The following is an 18,007-nucleotide window of genomic DNA, read 5'->3' as shown; positions in this document are numbered from 1 at the left end:
CTGTTTTCCTCCCGTGCCCCACTGATGGAAGTCCTTTAGCTGACTCACCTCCACATTTGATTGGTCAGAATTACAGCAAGTGCCCATTCCTAAACCACTTGTGGAATTACCGTGATTTGGTTTGGAGTAACTTGGATTCAACCTCCAAGACCAGGGAGTCCCTGACCTCCCCTGAAACACAAGACCACCGGATAGCTCAACAAAACCTGGGTTCTGTTCACAACAGAGAGGCTGGAGTGGTGAAGGTGGGAGGGGTCTGTTGGGTCACACAAGGAAGGGCAAAATGGGAATCCCCATTCTTACTGGTTCTCCATGAGATTCCTTGGGCACTGAAATAATTACCCCTTGGATTTACCTACTACTGCAGTTTACTTAGTGCTTTTTAACTCATGCATTATCTCATCCAGTCCTAGAGCCACCCTCTAAGTAGTCTTGTTATCCCCCTTTGACAGGCTGAGAAAAGCTCCCAGAGTCAAGGCACTTGCCCAGTTGTGTATATATAGTTGGGACAGAGCCAGGTCCTGGGACTCAAGTCGAAGTCTTCAGACTCAATGTTTTGCACCTTTTTTTTTTTTTTGAGAGGGAGTCTCACTCTGTCACCCAGGCTGGAGTGCAGTGGCGCGATCTCGGCTCACTGCAACCTCCGCCTCCTGGGTTCAAGCAATTCTCCTGCCTCAGCCTCCCAAGTAGCTGGGATTACAGCCATCACACCCGGCGAATTTTTGTATTTTTAGTAGAGATGGGGTTTCACCATATTGGCCAGGCTGGTCTTAAACTCCCGACCTCAGGTGATCTGCCTGGCTCGGCCTCCCAAAGTGCTGGGATTACAGGCATAAGCCACCGCACCCCCTGTTTTGCAGTTTTATTTGTCTTCCATCAATTCCCAATGCCTGTCATTGGCCACCCTGACAACTGCCACATCCTTGTGCCCCTTCTGCTATTGTCTATGTAATATTATATTAACAATTATTCATTAAGGAGAAACTTGATGAAATCCCACGTTTCATGTCACACACACACACACACACACACTCACACTCACTACTTTAAAATGAGCACAGTGTATTTATTTGGGCTTAGAACATGGGCTCTGGCATTTGATTGCCTTGGTTGGAGTCCCAGCTCTGCCACTGTAGCACATGCAGTTGGTCTCCACCCAGGTGTCCATGGCACTTACCATTCGAGAGTGCACCAGCCTCACTTCCAAGTGCTGGCACTGTCACTTTGCTTGAGGGCTTCTTCTGACTATCAGAGTCCATCGCGCCCTCCCACAAAAAGGCTGGAAGTACTGGGGAATTAATTCCACTCCTCCTCCATCCCCAAGCAGCCCTCATACAATGGCTGTTGGGAATTGGTAGACAAATCTCCCTGCTCCCTCACGCCTCAGGTACAATAGCTGTCAAGCACGCATTTTTGATTGTCTCCCAGTTCCAAGGCAGGACTGAGCTCCATTTGTCCACCATGGTTAACAATAACGCAGTCTTCACTGGCCTCTGTCCCTTCCCTGCTCATTTCTCCACCCGCTTTAGCTGCTTCATGGAATCGCCTCTCAGGTAAATTATTTCACTTGAATCCTTGTCTCAAGGTCTGCTTCTGGGAAGCCCAAATTGAGACAGACTTTTGCTAGCTGTATGGCTGGCACTGGGTGTTGCCTAACCCCTTTGTATCTCTCTTTTTCCTGTCTGTAATGGAAGGAGGATAATAGCACCTCTACCTCACAGTACAGGTGTGGTACAGCTCTCAGTGCCTGGCTAGGAGAAAGCACTTAACAAGTGGGATCTAGGCTGGGCGTGGTGGCTCATGCCTGTAATCCCAGCACGTTGGGAGGCCGAGGCGGGTGGATCACCTGAGGTCAGGAGTTCAAGACCAGCCTGGCCAACATGGTGAAACCGCGTCTCTACTAAAAATACAAAAAAAAATTAGCTGAGTGTGGTGGCGAGCACCTGTAATCCCCGCTACTTAGGAGGCTGAGGCAGGAGAATTGCTAGAACCCGGGAGGCAGAGGTTGCAGTAAGCTGAGATCACACCACTGCACTCCAGCCTGGGCAACAGAGCGAGACTCTGTCTCAGAAAATAAAAAAAATAAAAAATAAGTGGGATCTATTATTATTACTACCTAATAGTATTATTACTATTATTGCTCTGGTGTGCTATCAGGGGTGTTGTGCCACATTGGGGACATACTACTCCTGACCCCCCACCTAAACTTTCTTTGGATGCCCTCTTCTTCCTGCTTCTCTCTTCTTACTCCCACTTAATCTTTTTTTTTTTTTTTGTCTGTCACCCAGGCTGGAGTGCAGTGGCACGATCTCAGCTCACTGCAAGCTCTGCCTCCCGGGTTCACGCCATTCTCCTGCCTCAGCCTCCCGAGTAGCTGGGACTACAGGCGCCTGCTACCATGCCCGGCTAATTTTTTGTATATTTAGTACAGACGGGGTTTCACCATATTGGCCAGGTTGGTCTCGATCTCTTGACTTCGTGATCCACCCACCTCGGCCTCCCAAAGTGCTGGGATTACAGGCGTGAGCCACCGCGCCCGGCCTGGTGTTTTTCTTATATCCAGTTTGTTTTATTCATTAACTCAAAAAAGATTTATTGAGCCAGACGTGGTAGTGCATGCCTATAGTCCCAGCTACTTGGGAAGCTGAGGTGGGAAGACCACTTGAGCCTGGGAGATAGAGGCTGCAGTGAGTCGTTATCATGCCACTGCTTCCAGCCTGGGTGACAGAGTGAGACCCTGTCTCAAAAAAACAAACAAAAAACTTACTGAACATCTACTATGAACTGGATACCATCCTGTTTTGGTGGTGTGGTGTGGGAGTAGACAAGCTGTAAACAGAATATGCAAGCAAAGTATATGCTATACTAGTGATCAGTGGTAAGCAGAAAAATAAAGCAGGGAAAGAGCATAAGAAGTGTCAGGGCTGGGGAGCTGGCATTAAAAATTTAGGTAGGATGGCCAGGAAAGGCTGTAAGAGGAATGCAACTTTTGGACTTCCTGAAGGAAGTGAGGGAGTGGGCCATGTGGATATCCGGAGGCAGAACATTCCAGGCAGATGGAACAGCACGTGCAAAGAGAACATGTATGCCTGGTGTGTTCCATGAACCGTGTGGCCAGAGCAGAGTGAGGGAGAGTAGTGGGAAATGGGGTGGGAGTATAGATGCTGCAGGGTCTTTGGCAGTCACTCCAAATGAAATGGGGAGCCTCTGAGAGTGATGGGTTGAGACTAGACTGGAGGGCCAAGGGTGGGTCAGGGAGACCCGGCAGGAGGCTACTACTGTAATCCAGGTAAGAGATGATGCAACTCGGACCGGTGGGTAGCAGTGGAAATCGAGAAAAGAAGGGGATTGGAGACGTATTTTTGATGTAGAATCAACCAGAAGTGGGTCGCAGGTTGGATGTGGGGGACCAGTAAGGTCAAGGAAGAACTGAGTTTGGACAGAGGAAGTAACAGAGGAGGAAAAAAAGAGTAGATTTTGGAAATATTTTGAAATTATTAATAGCTCCTCTGTGATCTGCTGATCAGAGTGTGGGGATTGTGTGGGATTTGAGAAAGAGGAGTCAGGAATGACACCAAGTGTTTGGCCTGAGCCATTGGAAGGATGGAGTTGCCATTTTCTGAGATGAGCCTGTAGGAAGAGCAGGTTTTTTGGGGAAAGATTAGGATATCAGTTTTGGAGAAGTTGAGTTTAACTGGCCTATTGGACATCCTTGTGGTGTTGCCAAGAAGGCAGCCTCCAGTATAAAATGGAAACTAAAAACAGGTCAGTTCACACCAGCTCTGATTTGGTAGTGCTGCCTAAAGTGCTGTGTCGGGATTTTAAATGCCCATCCATGCTGTTTCTTTTCTTTCTTTTTTTTTTTTTTTGAGACGGAGTCTTGCTCTGTTGCCCAGGCTGGAGTGCAGTGGCGCGATCTCAGCTCACTGCAACCTCTACCTCGTGGGTTCAAGCGATTCTCCTTCGTCAGCCTCCTGAGTAGCTGGGATTACAGGCATGCGCCACCATGCCCAGCTAATTTTTTTTGTATTTTTAGTAGAGATGGGGTTTCACCATGTTGGTTAGGCTCGTCTCGATCTCCTGACCTCGTGATCTGCCCGCCTCGGCCTCCCAAAGTGCTGGGATTACAGGTGTGAGCCACTGCACCCAACCAATTTTTGTATTTTTAGTAGAGATGGGGTTTTGCCATGTTGGCCAGGCTGGTCTTGAACTCCTGACTTCAGGTGATCCGCCCACCTCGGCCTCCCAAAGTGCTGGGATTACAGGTGTGAGCCACCGCGCCCAGCCGAAGAGTGCTCAATTTTTACTGATAGGAATGGACAAGCAAAGAGTTTTAAAGATTAATGTGAAATATTGTACAAATATTACAGATGCTCATAATAGTGACCTGGAATACTGTAAGCACCGAGATAGCTCCTTGATTCTCAAAGAAAAAAACTAAATTATATGCAGTTTGGTTTAATGCTTTTTTTTTTTTTTTTTTTTTTTTTTTTTAGACAGATCTCTGTTGCCCAGGGTGGAGTGCAGTAGTGCGATCTGGGCTCACTGCAATCTCCATCTCCCAGGCTCAAACAATCTCCTGCCTCAGCCTCCTGAGTAGCTGGGACTACAGGCGTGCGCCACTGCGTTTGGCTAATTTTTATATTTTTTTTTTGGTAGAGATGGGGTTTTACTGTGTTGGCCAGGCGGTCTCAAACTCCTGGCCTCAAGTGATCTGCCTGCCCCTGCCTCCCAACGTGCTAGGATTACAGGTGTGAGCCACCGTGCCCGGCCAACTTTGTGCTTTTAAGTCCCGCAATCACAACTAACTTTTTAAAAAAGGGTTCACCACGTGCCAGCCACTCTTCTATGTATTTTAAACAAATCAACCCATTTCTTCCTCACAACCACTCTGTGGGGGGGTACTACTGTTATCACCATTTTTAGAAAAGGAAACTGAGGCACAGAGAGGTGGTTTAACTTAGCCAAATTCACACAGTGAGGGAGTGGAGTGGCAGAGGGGTGTGGCTCCAGGCCCTGGAGGGTCCTCTCCATACGCTAGACCATGCGTTTACCGTTAGAAGCCAGGTCTTCAGGATTTGCTAGAGATGCAATTCTAGGAGTAGGGCTCTTGCTGCTCAAACTTTTGCTTTTCTTAGAGGGGTTATGGATGCATGTTCATAACAGAAAGGGTACTCCTTGAGAAAGGGAATAATAATAATCATTTCAGAAACTACTATCTCTGAATGCTTGCTTTGTGCCAGGCACAGGTAAGACATTTTCTGCTCGTTTAGTTTTCAGAACATCATTATAGGGCTATTATATTATCCCCACTGGATAAAAGAGGAAGCAGAGAGGTTCCAGTAATTCTCTCAAAGTCATAAGCTATGGAGCCAGGATTGAACTGAAAGCAGTCTCTGACTCCAGAACCCTGTTTAGCACCCCTGTTCTCAGCCCCATGGCTCGCTTGGCTCTCCCCAGCATCTCAATGGGTCTGAAGGTAACTAAGCCATGGCATGTGGACTGTGGGGTGATGGGCCTCACCCATCACCTTGTTCAGCCTCTCACTTCTCAGATGCGGACTTTTTTTTTTGGAGACAGAGTTTCACTCTTGTTGCCCTGGCTGGAGTGCAATGGCACGATCTCGGCTCACTGCAGCCTCTGGCTCCAGGGTTCAAGTGATTCTCCTGCTCAGCCTCCAGAGTAGCTGGAATTACAGGCATCCACCACCACACCCGGCTAATTTTTTGTATTTTTAGTAGAGACAAGGTTTTACCATGTTGGCCAGGCTGGTCTCGAACTCCTGACTTCAGGTGATCCACCCGTCTTGGCATCCCAAAGTGCTGGGATTACAGGCGTGAGCCACCGTGCCTGGCCCAGATGGGGGTATTTTGATGATGAAGAGGAAGAGAAAGAAAATGTATCTTTCCTCCTTGGGGTTTCTTATTTGGCCTGTGACATTCCATTCCCACCCCTCCTCCAATTTGCCATTTTATTGACTTTTTCTAACTGGATGTACCTGGGTAGAAACTCCTCATACTATTGGCCCTGGTCATTGCTTTGTCTTTAGTTTTCCTTTTAGAAAAACAAAAACAAGAAAAACAAGAGGAGCCTCTATTTCTTTGAGGTGGAGGTAACTGGTGAACTTGTGCTGGTCCTGCATTGAGCTCACCTGCCTCCCCAGTGGCCAGTCCTTGGCCCTGAAAGTCAGGGATGATCTAGCTCTAGGCATGGCTGTTCCATCCAGGGGTGAGGCAGAAGTATCTCTCCTAAAGTCCTGCTCACCAGGAGCTCCCGTCCCCATACTGCAGGTTCACATCCAGCTTTCAGGACTAGTCAGTCTATGTGGCCCTCCCTCAATTAATAAATCAGCAACTAATTGGCCAGGTGCGGTGGTTTGTGCCTGTAATCCCAGCACTTTAGGAGGCTGAGGCAGGCAGATCACTTGAGGTCAGGAGTTCGAGACCAGCCTGGCCAACATGGTGAAATCCCGTCTCTACTGAAAATACAAGAATTAGCCGGGCATGGTGGTATGCACCCGTAATCCCAGCTACTCAGGAAGCTGAGGCAGGAGAATCACTTGAAACCGGGAGGCAGAGGTTGCAGTAAGCTGCACTCCAGCCTGGTGACAAGAGCAAAACTTTGTGTCAAAAAAACAAAGAAACAAAACCAAAAAACAAAGAAAAACACAAAAAACCCTTCTATTTGTTAAAAAAAAAAAAAAATCCACCGTGAACCAAAAATTAGTAAAAACAATGAACTAAAATTTTGTTTTTGCAAAATGTATGATAACAAAATGTTAAGGAAGGTCATGTGCCGTTATGGTTCACTGCAGCCTTGAACTCCTGGGCTCAAGCGATCCTCCTGCATCGGTCTCCCTAGTAGCTGGGACTACAGGCTTGTGCCACCGCACCCAGCTTATTTTTTTTTTTTATTTTTTGTAGAGATAGGAGTCTTGCTTTGTTGTCCAGGCTGGTCTTCAACTCCTGGCTTCCAGTGATCCTCCTGCCTCAGCCTCCCAAAGTGCTGGGCTGATGGGACATTTTTATACATAGTGCCATGTTACTATAAATGAGAAGTTTTAAAAATACTGATTTTAAAAATTAATTTATGTCAAGAATTTTTATAACCAAAGTTAAAAAACCAAACAAAAAATATGAAAAGGGTTAATATCTTTGAGAGGTGATGAGAACTTATAAGTCAATAAGAGAAAACAAACATCCCTATAAATGAATAAGCTAAGGACATGAATGGGTAATGTATATAAGAAATGTAAATGTCTAGTAATATGCCAAAATAGATTTATTATTACTAATAAGCCACTTTCACTCTCTAGTTGGCAGAGTTGTTTTGAAAAATAGATATGTAATGATGGTGGAGAAGATTGGTTTAACTATTCAGCAGGAAAATTTGGCAATTAGAAGTGTATCAAAAGCCTTAGAATGTTTCATAACCTTAGATTGGGAAATTCCACTTCTAGAAATTAATTCACTTCTAGAAATAATCATAAGTGTGCACAAAGATATTACCACAAAAATATTTTACAGTATTATGTCTAATAGAGAAGAACTAGAAATAATTTAAATTTCCACCAATACAGGTTTGCCAAAATACATTTTGTACATTCACCTAATGGTATACTATGTCCCTATTACAAATTATGTCCTAGAATATTTAATAGCATGGAAAAGTGTTAACAGTATTTTTTTAATGAAAAAAGCTTACAAAACAGTTTGTGATGATTCCATTTAAAATGTGTGTTTATTCATAGAACAAAGATTAGAAAAATAAACATTGATATATTAAAGGGTTATTTCATGGCAAATTGCAAATGATTATTTCCTTTTTTTGTGGCTTATTTGTATTTTTGAAGTTTTCTACAATGTAAAAGAATATTTTATGATATGAAAACTACAATACAATTTATAATATAAGAAAGAATAATTCGGCCGGGAACGGTGGCTCATGCCTGTAATCCCAGCACTTTTGGAGGCCGAGACCGGCGGATCACGAGGTCAGGGGTTCAAGACTAGCCTGGCCAACATAGTGAAAACCCATCTCTACGAAAAATACAAAAATTAGTCAGGCATGGTGGTGCGTGCCTGTAGTCCCAGCTACTCGGGAATTGCTTGAACCCGGGAGGTGGAGGTTGCAGTGAGCCCAGATCGCACCACTGCACTCCGGCTTGAGCAACAGAGTGAGACTTCGTCTCAAAAAAAAAAAAAAAAAAAAAAGAATAATTAACAGAAAATGGTTAGACACTTCCTTAGTGTCTCCTAAGTCAGGAGGACCCCAGCAGGGCAGGGATCCTCATGGCCTCCTCCCATTTGGAGCATTATTGGAGGTCTTTTTCGGCCTCTTCGTCAAGTGGAATCCAGCTTCTGGTAAAACTACAAAGTAACCAAAAGTTTGGGAGGTGGAAGAAATGCAACCGGTAGATCTCACAGAGTCTGTGCAAGAAACTGATTCAATGAGAATCTAGTTTCTCTGTCCACAGTTTCTCCAAACAGAAACTAAGGCCGACTTTAGGGGCTTGTCCAAACCTAGGCAAGCAACTTAACAAGGTGAGGCCATGACTCCATGGCCTTTCCGTTCTGTTATATGCTGACTTAGACTAAAGCTCTCATACTTTAAAGTGCACAGAATTCTAGTTAAAATGCAGATTCTGATTCAGGTTAGGGGTGGACCTGAGAGTCTGCATTTCTAACCAGCTCCCAGGCGATGACCACGCACGGGACAGATCTGGGATCACAGTTTAACTAGCAATGGTGTAGAACACAGAATCTGCAGCAAGAAGGCCAGCTTCCCAATCCTAGCTCTGCCACGGACCAACTGAATGACAGTTGCCTCGGTTTCCGAGTTTTCGTGAAGATGTAGTGAGTCATTACATCGTGAGGCTTTCGAGCAGCGTTCACTAAGAACTAGCTCTGACATTATTTATCGCATTCCTTAGAGCAAGCAGCCGGTGAAGTAGGGTTTGACGAATGAATAAGTGAATGAATGACCTTTGGAGAAAAATTCTTTCCTGGGTGACTAGAGTCCGAGAAGCAAAATGGGAGGGCCCGTGGGTGGGTAGGAGGCCCACCTCCTAGAAAGTTCTCTGCACCCGGTGGTCCAGAGGGCGTGGAGTGCCCGGAAGCCGGCCGGCTTGCGCTCAGCGGCCCAATGGGGCCGCGGGAGGGAGGGGAGAGCGCTCAGCCAACCCTTTCCGTCCGGGGCGCCGCAGCCCCGCCCCTCGGAGCGTTGCGACGTCCGAGCATTCCACGGTTGCTACATCGTCGCGAGGGGCGGGGCGCCTGTCAGGGAAGCGGCGCGCGCGCGGGCGGCGGGCGGGCTGGGGATCCGCCGCGCAGTGCCAGCGCCAGCGCCAGACCCGCGCCCCGCGCTCTCCGGCCCGTCGCCTGCCTTGGGATTCGCGAGCCCGCACTCCCGCCCTGCCTGTTCGCTGCCCGAGTATGGAGCTGCTGTGTTGCGAAGGCACCCGGCACGCGCCCCGGGCCGGGCCGGACCCGCGGCTGCTGGGGGACCAGCGTGTCCTGCAGAGCCTGCTCCGCCTGGAGGAGCGCTACGTACCCCGCGCCTCCTACTTCCAGTGCGTGCAGCGGGAGATCAAGCCGCACATGCGGAAGATGCTGGCTTACTGGATGCTGGAGGTACCGCCCGGACGCGTCCCCCTCCCCCACCGCTCCCGGGTCTGGACACACCGGGGCCGCCCTGTCGGGACATCCCGGTCCCCACAGCAATCTGCAGGATGCTCCGAGGCTAAGACTCCCGGGGCCTGGCCTTTCACTAGGGCGCCCACGCCAGCTGCCTCCCTTGCTTTCCCGAGCCCTAATCGGCTCCTCCCGACAGTGACTGCCAGTCACTTGGCACCCTAACTGTGCCTCTCTTCGGGCCGAGAAAACGGGACCAAGGACACTCTCTCCCCTTCGGCTTCTCACAGCGTCTCCCGCTTCCCTCCGCCTCCCGGCCTTCTCCGGAGAGCGCGCCTGGAAAACCCTGGGCTCGGCCGCCCCCGCCCGGGAGCCGGTTCCTGTGTCTTTCGCGGGGTTCTGGCGGGGAAGGCGATGGGGGTGGCGCGCGCCCTGTTCCGGCCGACAGGGAAATGAAAAGTGCGGGAGGCAGCGGCAGGAGCCTCCTCCCTTCCCCTCGGGTGTGTGCAGTGGTGGCGGTGATGGGGGTGAGGTCCCAGCTCTCTGGCTACCATGGGTGACCCTTGCGTCCCACTTCCCCTCGCTGTGGGGGAGGGGAGTCTCCGTTTGGAATCCTCCGTGAGCAAGGGCTCCTTGGCTTTACCACCCCCCCGTCAAGGGGAGAGGGGAGGAGGCCGCGCAGAGGAAGTGGGGGGCGTCACCTTGGGGAGGGCGCATCCTCCTCCTCTATTGGTCCTTGTCTCTCTAAGTAGCTTACCTTCTGTGCCGTTTTTGCTCCCTATCCCACCTCACTTCAGCGCTCCCACCCCCCCGCTGCTGTGTTCCCCACGCTCCAGCCCCAGCAGTGACTGTGCGCCCTCCCCCAGGTATGTGAGGAGCAGCGCTGTGAGGAGGAAGTCTTCCCCCTGGCCATGAACTACCTGGATCGCTACCTGTCTTGCGTCCCCACCCGAAAGGCGCAGTTGCAGCTCCTGGGTGCCGTCTGCATGCTGCTGGCCTCCAAGCTGCGCGAGACCACGCCCCTGACCATCGAAAAACTGTGCATCTACACCGACCACGCTGTCTCTCCCCGCCAGTTGCGGGTGCGTGTGTAACTCCCCCCACCCCCGACACGTATTGTCTCCCCACTTTCCAGGAAAAGGAAAGCTTGAGCTATCAGAGGCTTTCTGCCCCCTGGAGAGGAAGCAAGGCGATCAGGACCTTTGGGAAAGGAATTGGGGTGGAACAAACGATGGGGCATTGTGGTGTGATGGTTAGTATCACTCCCGCCCAGGCTTGAGCTGCAGGCAGGCATTAAACCCCCTCCTCCTGACCTCCAGGAGATGCCACTCCTTCCTGGTCTTTCCCCCAGATAGCAACAAGTCAAACTGCATGTCTACACTCACTAGTACTTTGCCTCTGGGTTTACGCAGCCACCATGAGTTATTTATTGGCAGCAGAAGGGCATGCCTGCACACCCCCACTGGAGTAGGGGAGTGGAATGTGCTTCATGTGGGGGAGGGGGTTTTGCCTTGGTTGACTCTTTATCCTCATGTGGACTTTGTGATAGAAAAGCCTCCCAGAGCCAATTAAAGCCAGGCCCTGATTGCTTTAAGGAAGGGCTGATGTATTTCATCCCACCTTCTTTGCTTCCTCTTATATCCCGGAAGAAACAGCTTCTTCCTAATCCTTCCTCGTCCTCATTCTGAGGAACTGGAGCAGCTGCTTTGGGCCTGGTGGAAACAGCTCCCTCTTCCCCCCTTAGCCCAAGGCCCAAGCTGAGGGACAGACAGGGAGGTGAGCTGCATCTGCTTCCGATGTGATAATGGTGCCCCCTCCCCCGGCCCGCCCTCTCTGACCAAGGTCTTTCATAACCCTGTGGGGAGCTGCTGTCACTCCTGTGGTTTGGGAAGTGGCTCCCTGGGCCTCTTGCTGGAAACTTGGGCTGGGCTCAGGCCGGGCAGGAAAGTCACCGGTTCTGTCCCGCCTCAGAAGGAGCCTGGGGAGGAGGCGGGGGAGCTGCTGGATCTGGAAGAGGTTATTTAGGACATGCAGATTGTCTCCTAGGGAGGCTGGGGGAGAGGGTGGGTGAGCTGGCACCTTCCTCCACCTTGCTCTGTGGCGGGCCAAGTCTTCTGCTGACCCTGAGAGGAGTCTCTGGGCCCCATCTCCCAGGGAGGAGGGCAGCAAGCAGGCTGCTGTGATTGGCTGGCAGGGAAGCCAGGGTACTGGGGCCCCCGACTGCTGTGAGTCGAGGAACAGGATTCCTCTTCCTGCCAAGTAGCTCAGAGATGGGAGTAGGAGGCCAGAGTTGGGAATCCAGGAGGCGCCACAGCTCTTTGTGATGAATCTGGTAGTTTTTGGCAAGTCTGAAGGTGGAGCTAGTTTCCAGGGCCAGAGAGCAAGATGTTTTTGGAGGGGTTGGGGCTGGAAGGTAGAAGGGGAACTTCCTTTTTGTGAAAAGATGGAGGTGGTTTGTGTGCCCACGTATGAGGGTTTTTCAGTACAGGCAAAAAGTACTCTTCCCTCTGCCTGAGCTGGGGGTGGAGTGCCCAAAAGACTTCCTAGAAGGTCAAGGTTGGAAGGGACCTCTGAGAACTCCAGTTGGTCCAAATCCGTGTGCAGCAGAGGAGGCTGAGGCCCAAGGAAGGAGGGAAAGGTCCTGCCTCAGCATCGCACTGAGCAGATGAGTGTAGAACCTGGGTCTTCTAGCTAGACCAGGTTGCCTTAAAAGTCAGGAATGTGATGGCCGCTGCCACCTACTGAAGCTAAGCACTCCCAGGGGTGTGTTCTCCACCAGTTAACACTGGGATTCTCTGGTTGCCTGGATATGGGGAAGGGTGGCCACTTTCCCTCAAACACAACCCCTTGCCTCCCCATAGGGAGAGTCCCACTCCCAGTTGCCTTCCAGATGCTTCCTTAGAAGCTGGGTCCCTTCTGTTTACTGCTGAGTTAGGATTTGGCTCCTGGGACGTGCACTAGGGGTAGCGTTGTAATTTATCTGTCTCACTTCTGGCTCCAGGCCAGGCTCTTTTCTCTGGGGCTCTGTGAGGGTAGGGGTTGATTTGAGAGGCTGACACCTAAGCTGGGGCCAAGAGAGAGACAGCTGTGGCTGGGGCCTGGAAGAGGTTGGGTGGGGTTGCCATTTCTGCCTCAATAAGGAGTCAAACCCACAAGTTCCTTCCTGAGATAAAACAATGAAGAAATCCTCATGTGTGCAACTCAGAAATGGGGCCAGGTCTGGGAACCCATGACGAGTGGACTGGGGTGGAGCTCCCAGCCTTCTCCCGAGACCTAGTACTGGCAGGTAGGCTTGGGTAGGTGAGGATAGGGCTTGATCCCTCCGGAATCATTTGGAGCCATCCTGTCTGGCTTGGCCTCTACCTATCCTCCTGAAAGTCAAGTGGCATGGGGCACTACGGGTTCCAGCTAAAGGGGGTGGGGTGGGGTGCTATACCTCAGGACCCATCCCTGATATCCTACCAAGGGGATGTGGCTTGGGTTGGGCAATCTCCCCTTTGAGGAACCTGAGAAAAGGCTCTGTGGCTGTCATTGGAGGAGTCATACTCCCTTCTGTTGATTCAAGAAGTGTGGACTTGGCTGGGATGCAGAGTTGCAGGGGAAGCTAGTGGTGATCTCCCCTTTCACAAATCCTTGGGGTTGAGAGAGTCTTTCTGCTTCATCCCAGAAGAGAGCCCAGTTCATGGTGATGCTGTGGTATCTGCTGCTTCCGTCTTTCAGCCCTGGCTGGAGAAATCCTCAGAGCCCTGAATGAAGTCAGGAGAAGGCCTGGATTATTGGCCCCTTAAACATAACCAGACAGGATTAAAAGGGATAAAAAGGGATAATCCATGTAAAGCATGTTGTCCTGGCACCTAGTAAATGATCAGTAAGTGCTCAAAGCACATGCCTCCTCCTCTTCCCTGCCTTGAACTCCATGGTGCCCGGCCTTAAAATCAGAAACAGAACTGGGGTCTTGGGCTTTAAAAGTTTGATGGGCTTCCCTGCCTGAGACTTTGAGACTTCTGCTTTGCTCCCTCCTCTTCTCTTCTCCAGCCACTGACCCCACCCTTTCCCCGCTTTTTCAGGACTGGGAGGTGCTGGTCCTAGGGAAGCTCAAGTGGGACCTGGCTGCTGTGATTGCACATGATTTCCTGGCCCTCATTCTGCACCGGCTCTCTCTGCCCCGTGACCGACAGGCCTTGGTCAAAAAGCATGCCCAGACCTTTTTGGCCCTCTGTGCTACAGGTAAGAGCCCTATGCACATTTTTGCCAAATTGGAAAAATCAGAAGACTTATAAGGGTGAGAGGTAACTAGAAGATTCTGGTTTATACTGTCAAAATTCCTTTGTGAAAATTACACCCCCTCTGAGCCCCCAGTCTCAATGCAGAAAAGCAGGTTATAATCAGCTATATGGGATCTCAGACCCCTCCAGTTTGTAGGGGGGACACTGAGGGTATAGAGAGAAGTGACTTGCCCAAGGTCTCACAGTGAACAGGTTGGGAACAGAACCCCAGTCTCTTGGCCCTAGTTGTGTTCCCACACTAGGGAGTGTCTTGTCTATTCCCGGGACCTATGGAAACTGGCAGTTGGTCCTGATCTCTAGGAAAGATACTCTTTCCTGTCTTCCTCCCTTGCTGATATCTTGCCCCACCCACTGCTGGAGTTTTCCAGCATGTCCTCTGCTCTACTCATGCTGCCTGGCACTTTCCAAGGAGTCGGAAGTCCATGCTGGCCGTTATCCTTCAGGTTTCCTTCTCTCATGGTTCCCTTTCCTCCTCTCCAAGATTATACCTTTGCCATGTACCCGCCATCCATGATCGCCACGGGCAGCATTGGGGCTGCAGTGCAAGGCCTGGGTGCCTGCTCCATGTCCGGGGATGAGCTCACAGAGCTGCTGGCAGGGATCACTGGCACTGAAGTGGTGAGTGCTGGGCAGCTGGGCAGCAGCCTCTTCATTCATAAAGTAGTGCTATGCCCTGAGCCTCCAGTAGAGGGAAACCTCCAACCCCAACCTGGTCCCAAGTCCTGGTTTCACAACCTTGGGGCTTTGTGGCTTTTTATCTCCTGCCTTGGTCTGGGGAAGAGCAAGTATCTTGGGTGGGGTGAAGGGCACTGGCCCTAGGGGTTCTTTTCTTGCCAAGTGGTGTGCTGGAGTGGGGGTGGGGGGTTTGGTGTCAGATGCAGGGCTGCTCTCACACTCCCTTGCCACATCCTCTTGCTAGTTTCTGAGAACTAAAGAGCGATTCCTGGGGCCGGGCTGTGGCCTAACCTCCCCAGACTTCCCCATGTGTTGGGAGCTGTCCTTCTCCTGCACCTGCTGCCAGATGCTATGGGGGGAGTGTTTGCTCCTCACTCTTCTCCCATGTTCCCAGGACTGCCTGCGGGCCTGTCAGGAGCAGATCGAAGCTGCACTCAGGGAGAGCCTCAGGGAAGCCGCTCAGACCAGCTCCAGCCCAGCGCCCAAAGCCCCCCGGGGCTCCAGCAGCCAAGGGCCCAGCCAGACCAGCACTCCTACAGATGTCACAGCCATACACCTGTAGCCCTGGAGAGGCCCTCTGGAGTGGCCACTAAGCAGAGGAGGGGCCGCTGCCACCCACCTCCCTGCCTCCAGGAACCACACCACATCTAAGCCTGAAGGGGTGTCTGTTCCCCCTTCACAAAGCCCAAGGGGTCTGGTCCTACCCATCCCCGCAGTGTGCACTAAGGGGCCTGGCCAGCCATGTCTGCATTTCGGTGGCTAGTCAAGCTCCTCCTCCCTGCATCTGACCAGCAGCGCCTTTCCCAACTCTAGCTGGGGGTGGGCCAGGCTGATGGGACAGAATTGGATACATACACCAGCATTCCTTTTGAACGCCCCCCCCCCCCCCCCGGGGGCTCTCATGTTTTCAACTGCCAAAATGCTCTAGTGCCTTCTAAAGGTGTTGTCCCTTCTAGGGTTATTGCATTTGGATTGGGGTCACTCTAAAATTTAATGCATGATAGACACATATGAGGGGGAATAGTCTAGATGGCTCCTCTCAGTACTTTGGAGGCCCCTATATAATCCGTGCTGACAGCTGCTCCTAGAGGGAGGGGCCTAGGCCTCAGCCAGAGAAGCTATAAATTCCTCTTTGCTTTGCTTTCTGCTCAGCTTCTCCTGTGTGATTGACAGCTTTGCTGCTGAAGGCTCATTTTAATTTATTAATTGCTTTGAGCACAACTTTAAGAGGACGTAATGGGGTCCTGGCCATCCCACAAGTGGTGGTAACCCTGGTGGTTGCTGTTTTCCTCCCTTCTGCTACTGGCAAAAGGATCTTTGTGGCCAAGGAGCTGCTACAGCCTGGGGTGGGGTCATGCCCTCCTCTCCCATTGTCCCTCTGCCCCATCCTCCAGCAGGGAAAATGCAGCAGGGATGCCCTGGAGGTGGCTGAGCCCCTGTCTAGAGAGGGAGGCAAGCCCTGTTGACACAGGTCTTTCCTAAGGCCGCAAGGTTCAGGCTGGTGGCCCAGGACCATCATCCTACTGTAATAAAGATGATTGTGAAATAAAACTGGCTTTGGCTTCTTGGATTGGTGTGTGGGTAAGTCTATTTCTGCACTGTATGAGGTAAGGAGGTGGAAGTCAATGGTCTAAAGCAGGGATCATTGAGCCTTTTCTGTAAAGGGCTGGATATTTAGGCTTTGTGGGGTACATGGTCTCTGACCCAAATATAGTCAGTTCTGCTTTATAATGTGACCTATGCGTTCCTAAAAATCACTATGCCATGCAAAATTGCACAATAAAAACCACAGGTCTCATGGGAAAAATGGGGCTTGAAGCACAACACTCAAATGAGTGACACATTTAAAAAAAAAGGATAGCTTGGTTTTTACATATGTCAAATGGTTGAGAAATTATATCACAATAAATACGGCCTTTTATCTTGAAGACATGCACTTTGCTTTTGGAAGTGGACGTCGGAAGGGTTGCTCAACACAGGTGGGGAGATGAGTGAGGTAGCTGGTACATGTTTAGGTGTGAGTTTTGTGTACTACTTAGGCTTGGTTCAGCTAGGTACAGTTTCCCATATTCACCTACTATTTCTCGAGGATGAAATCACACACAAGCAAACATGAAGTTTGCGTTATGATCAAACTGTTCCCAAATATATTAAATGGGTTGGAACAAATGCGCAATTTCGAAAGCAAATAACAAGGGTTATAGCAGGATTATACTTAAACTCTGCTGTTGTAGCACAAAAGCAGCCACAGAAAACATGTAAATGGGTGAGCATGGCTGTTCCAACAAAACTATTTATGGATGCTGAAACTGGAATTTCATGTAATTCCTACCTATCACAAAATACTGTTTTAATTTTTTCCCCATTTAAAAATGGAAAAATCATTCTTAGCTCATGGGCCACACAAAAATGGGCACTTGGGCTGGGTGCAGTGGCTCATGCCTGTAATCCCAGCACTTTGGGAGGCCGAGGCGGGTGGATCGCCTGAGGTCAGGAGTTTGAGACCAGCCTGGCCAACCTGGTGAAACCCCTTCTCCACCCTGTCTCTACTAAAAATACAAAAATTAGCCAGGCGTGGTGGCACGCACCTGTAGTCCCAGCTACTCAGGAGGCTGAGGCAGGAGAATCTCTTGAACCATGGAGGCGGAGGTTGCAGCGAGCCGAGATCATGCCACTGTACTCCAGCCTGGGCGACAGAGCGAGACTCCGTCTCAAAAAACAAATCAACAAAAAAAGGGGCACTTGGCCCTAGTTTACTAGTCACTAGTCTAAAGCTTTCATTGGCTGAAAAGCCAGAAAGGGAGCCTGTTTGATGCTAGCCCTGATCTAACCATTCTTGGGCCCAGCCTTATTCTCTGGCCTTTTTTTTTTTTGAGACAGTCTTGCTCCGTGGCCCAGGCTGGAGTGTAGTGGCCCCAATCCTGGATCACTGCAACCTCCACCTCCCAGGTTGAAGCGATTCTCCTGCCTCAGCCTCCCAAGTAGCTGGGATTACAAGCACACGCCACCACACCCAGCTAATTTTTGTTATTTTTAGTAGAGAAGGGGTTTCACCATGTTGGCCAGGCTGGTCTCGAACTCCTGAACTCAGGTAATCCACCCACCTCAGCCTCCCAAAGTGCTGGGATTACAGGCGTGAGCCACCAAGCACAGCCTCTCTGGCCTTTCTTGACTCTATCTCTGCTTTCCCCAAGGAGTTTTCTCTTGCAGTCCTTTCATCCACTGCTGAGACACGACCATCTTTGGACAACCTGCTCCTGGCTGCTGTAGCCTGTGATGGGGGAAGGCAGAGGATGTGTCCCCTGGGGGCTAACAAGGTGAGTGCAGCCTGGAGAAACAAGCTTAGAGATCAAGGGAGGTGGGTCCTATATAAACAGGACAAGAATGTCCTCCGTCCTCCAGATACTAACAGGA

General features: G+C 50.4%; 1 protein-coding gene across 5 annotated transcripts in view; it reads left to right on the top strand.

The window, feature by feature from the left end:
* CCND3 (cyclin D3) overlaps positions 1-16,144 on the top strand; it is a 111,772-nt gene extending 95,628 nt beyond the window's left edge. The window contains exons 1-6 of one of the 5 annotated variants that reach the window (XM_063813032.1): positions 9,278-9,632; positions 9,923-10,132; positions 10,499-10,714; positions 13,700-13,859; positions 14,400-14,536; positions 14,988-16,144. In XM_063813032.1, the coding sequence (XP_063669102.1) occupies positions 9,435-9,632; positions 9,923-10,132; positions 10,499-10,714; positions 13,700-13,859; positions 14,400-14,536; positions 14,988-15,155 (1,089 nt within the window). In that variant the 5' untranslated portion in view covers positions 9,278-9,434 and the 3' untranslated portion in view covers positions 15,156-16,144. Of the gene's footprint in view, positions 1-9,198; positions 9,633-9,922; positions 10,133-10,498; positions 10,715-13,699; positions 13,860-14,399; positions 14,537-14,987 lie in introns of those variants that run through there. The other 4 variants (XM_016955477.3, XM_016955479.3, XM_063813033.1 and 1 more) reach the window with 4 other exon arrangements.
* Positions 16,145-18,007: the final 1,863 nt, after the last annotated feature.

Source organism: Pan troglodytes, chromosome 5 (assembly GCF_028858775.2).
Source record: "Pan troglodytes isolate AG18354 chromosome 5, NHGRI_mPanTro3-v2.0_pri, whole genome shotgun sequence".
Taxonomy (NCBI): domain Eukaryota; kingdom Metazoa; phylum Chordata; class Mammalia; order Primates; family Hominidae; genus Pan; species Pan troglodytes.
This window is presented reverse-complemented; position numbering and strand designations above follow the sequence as displayed.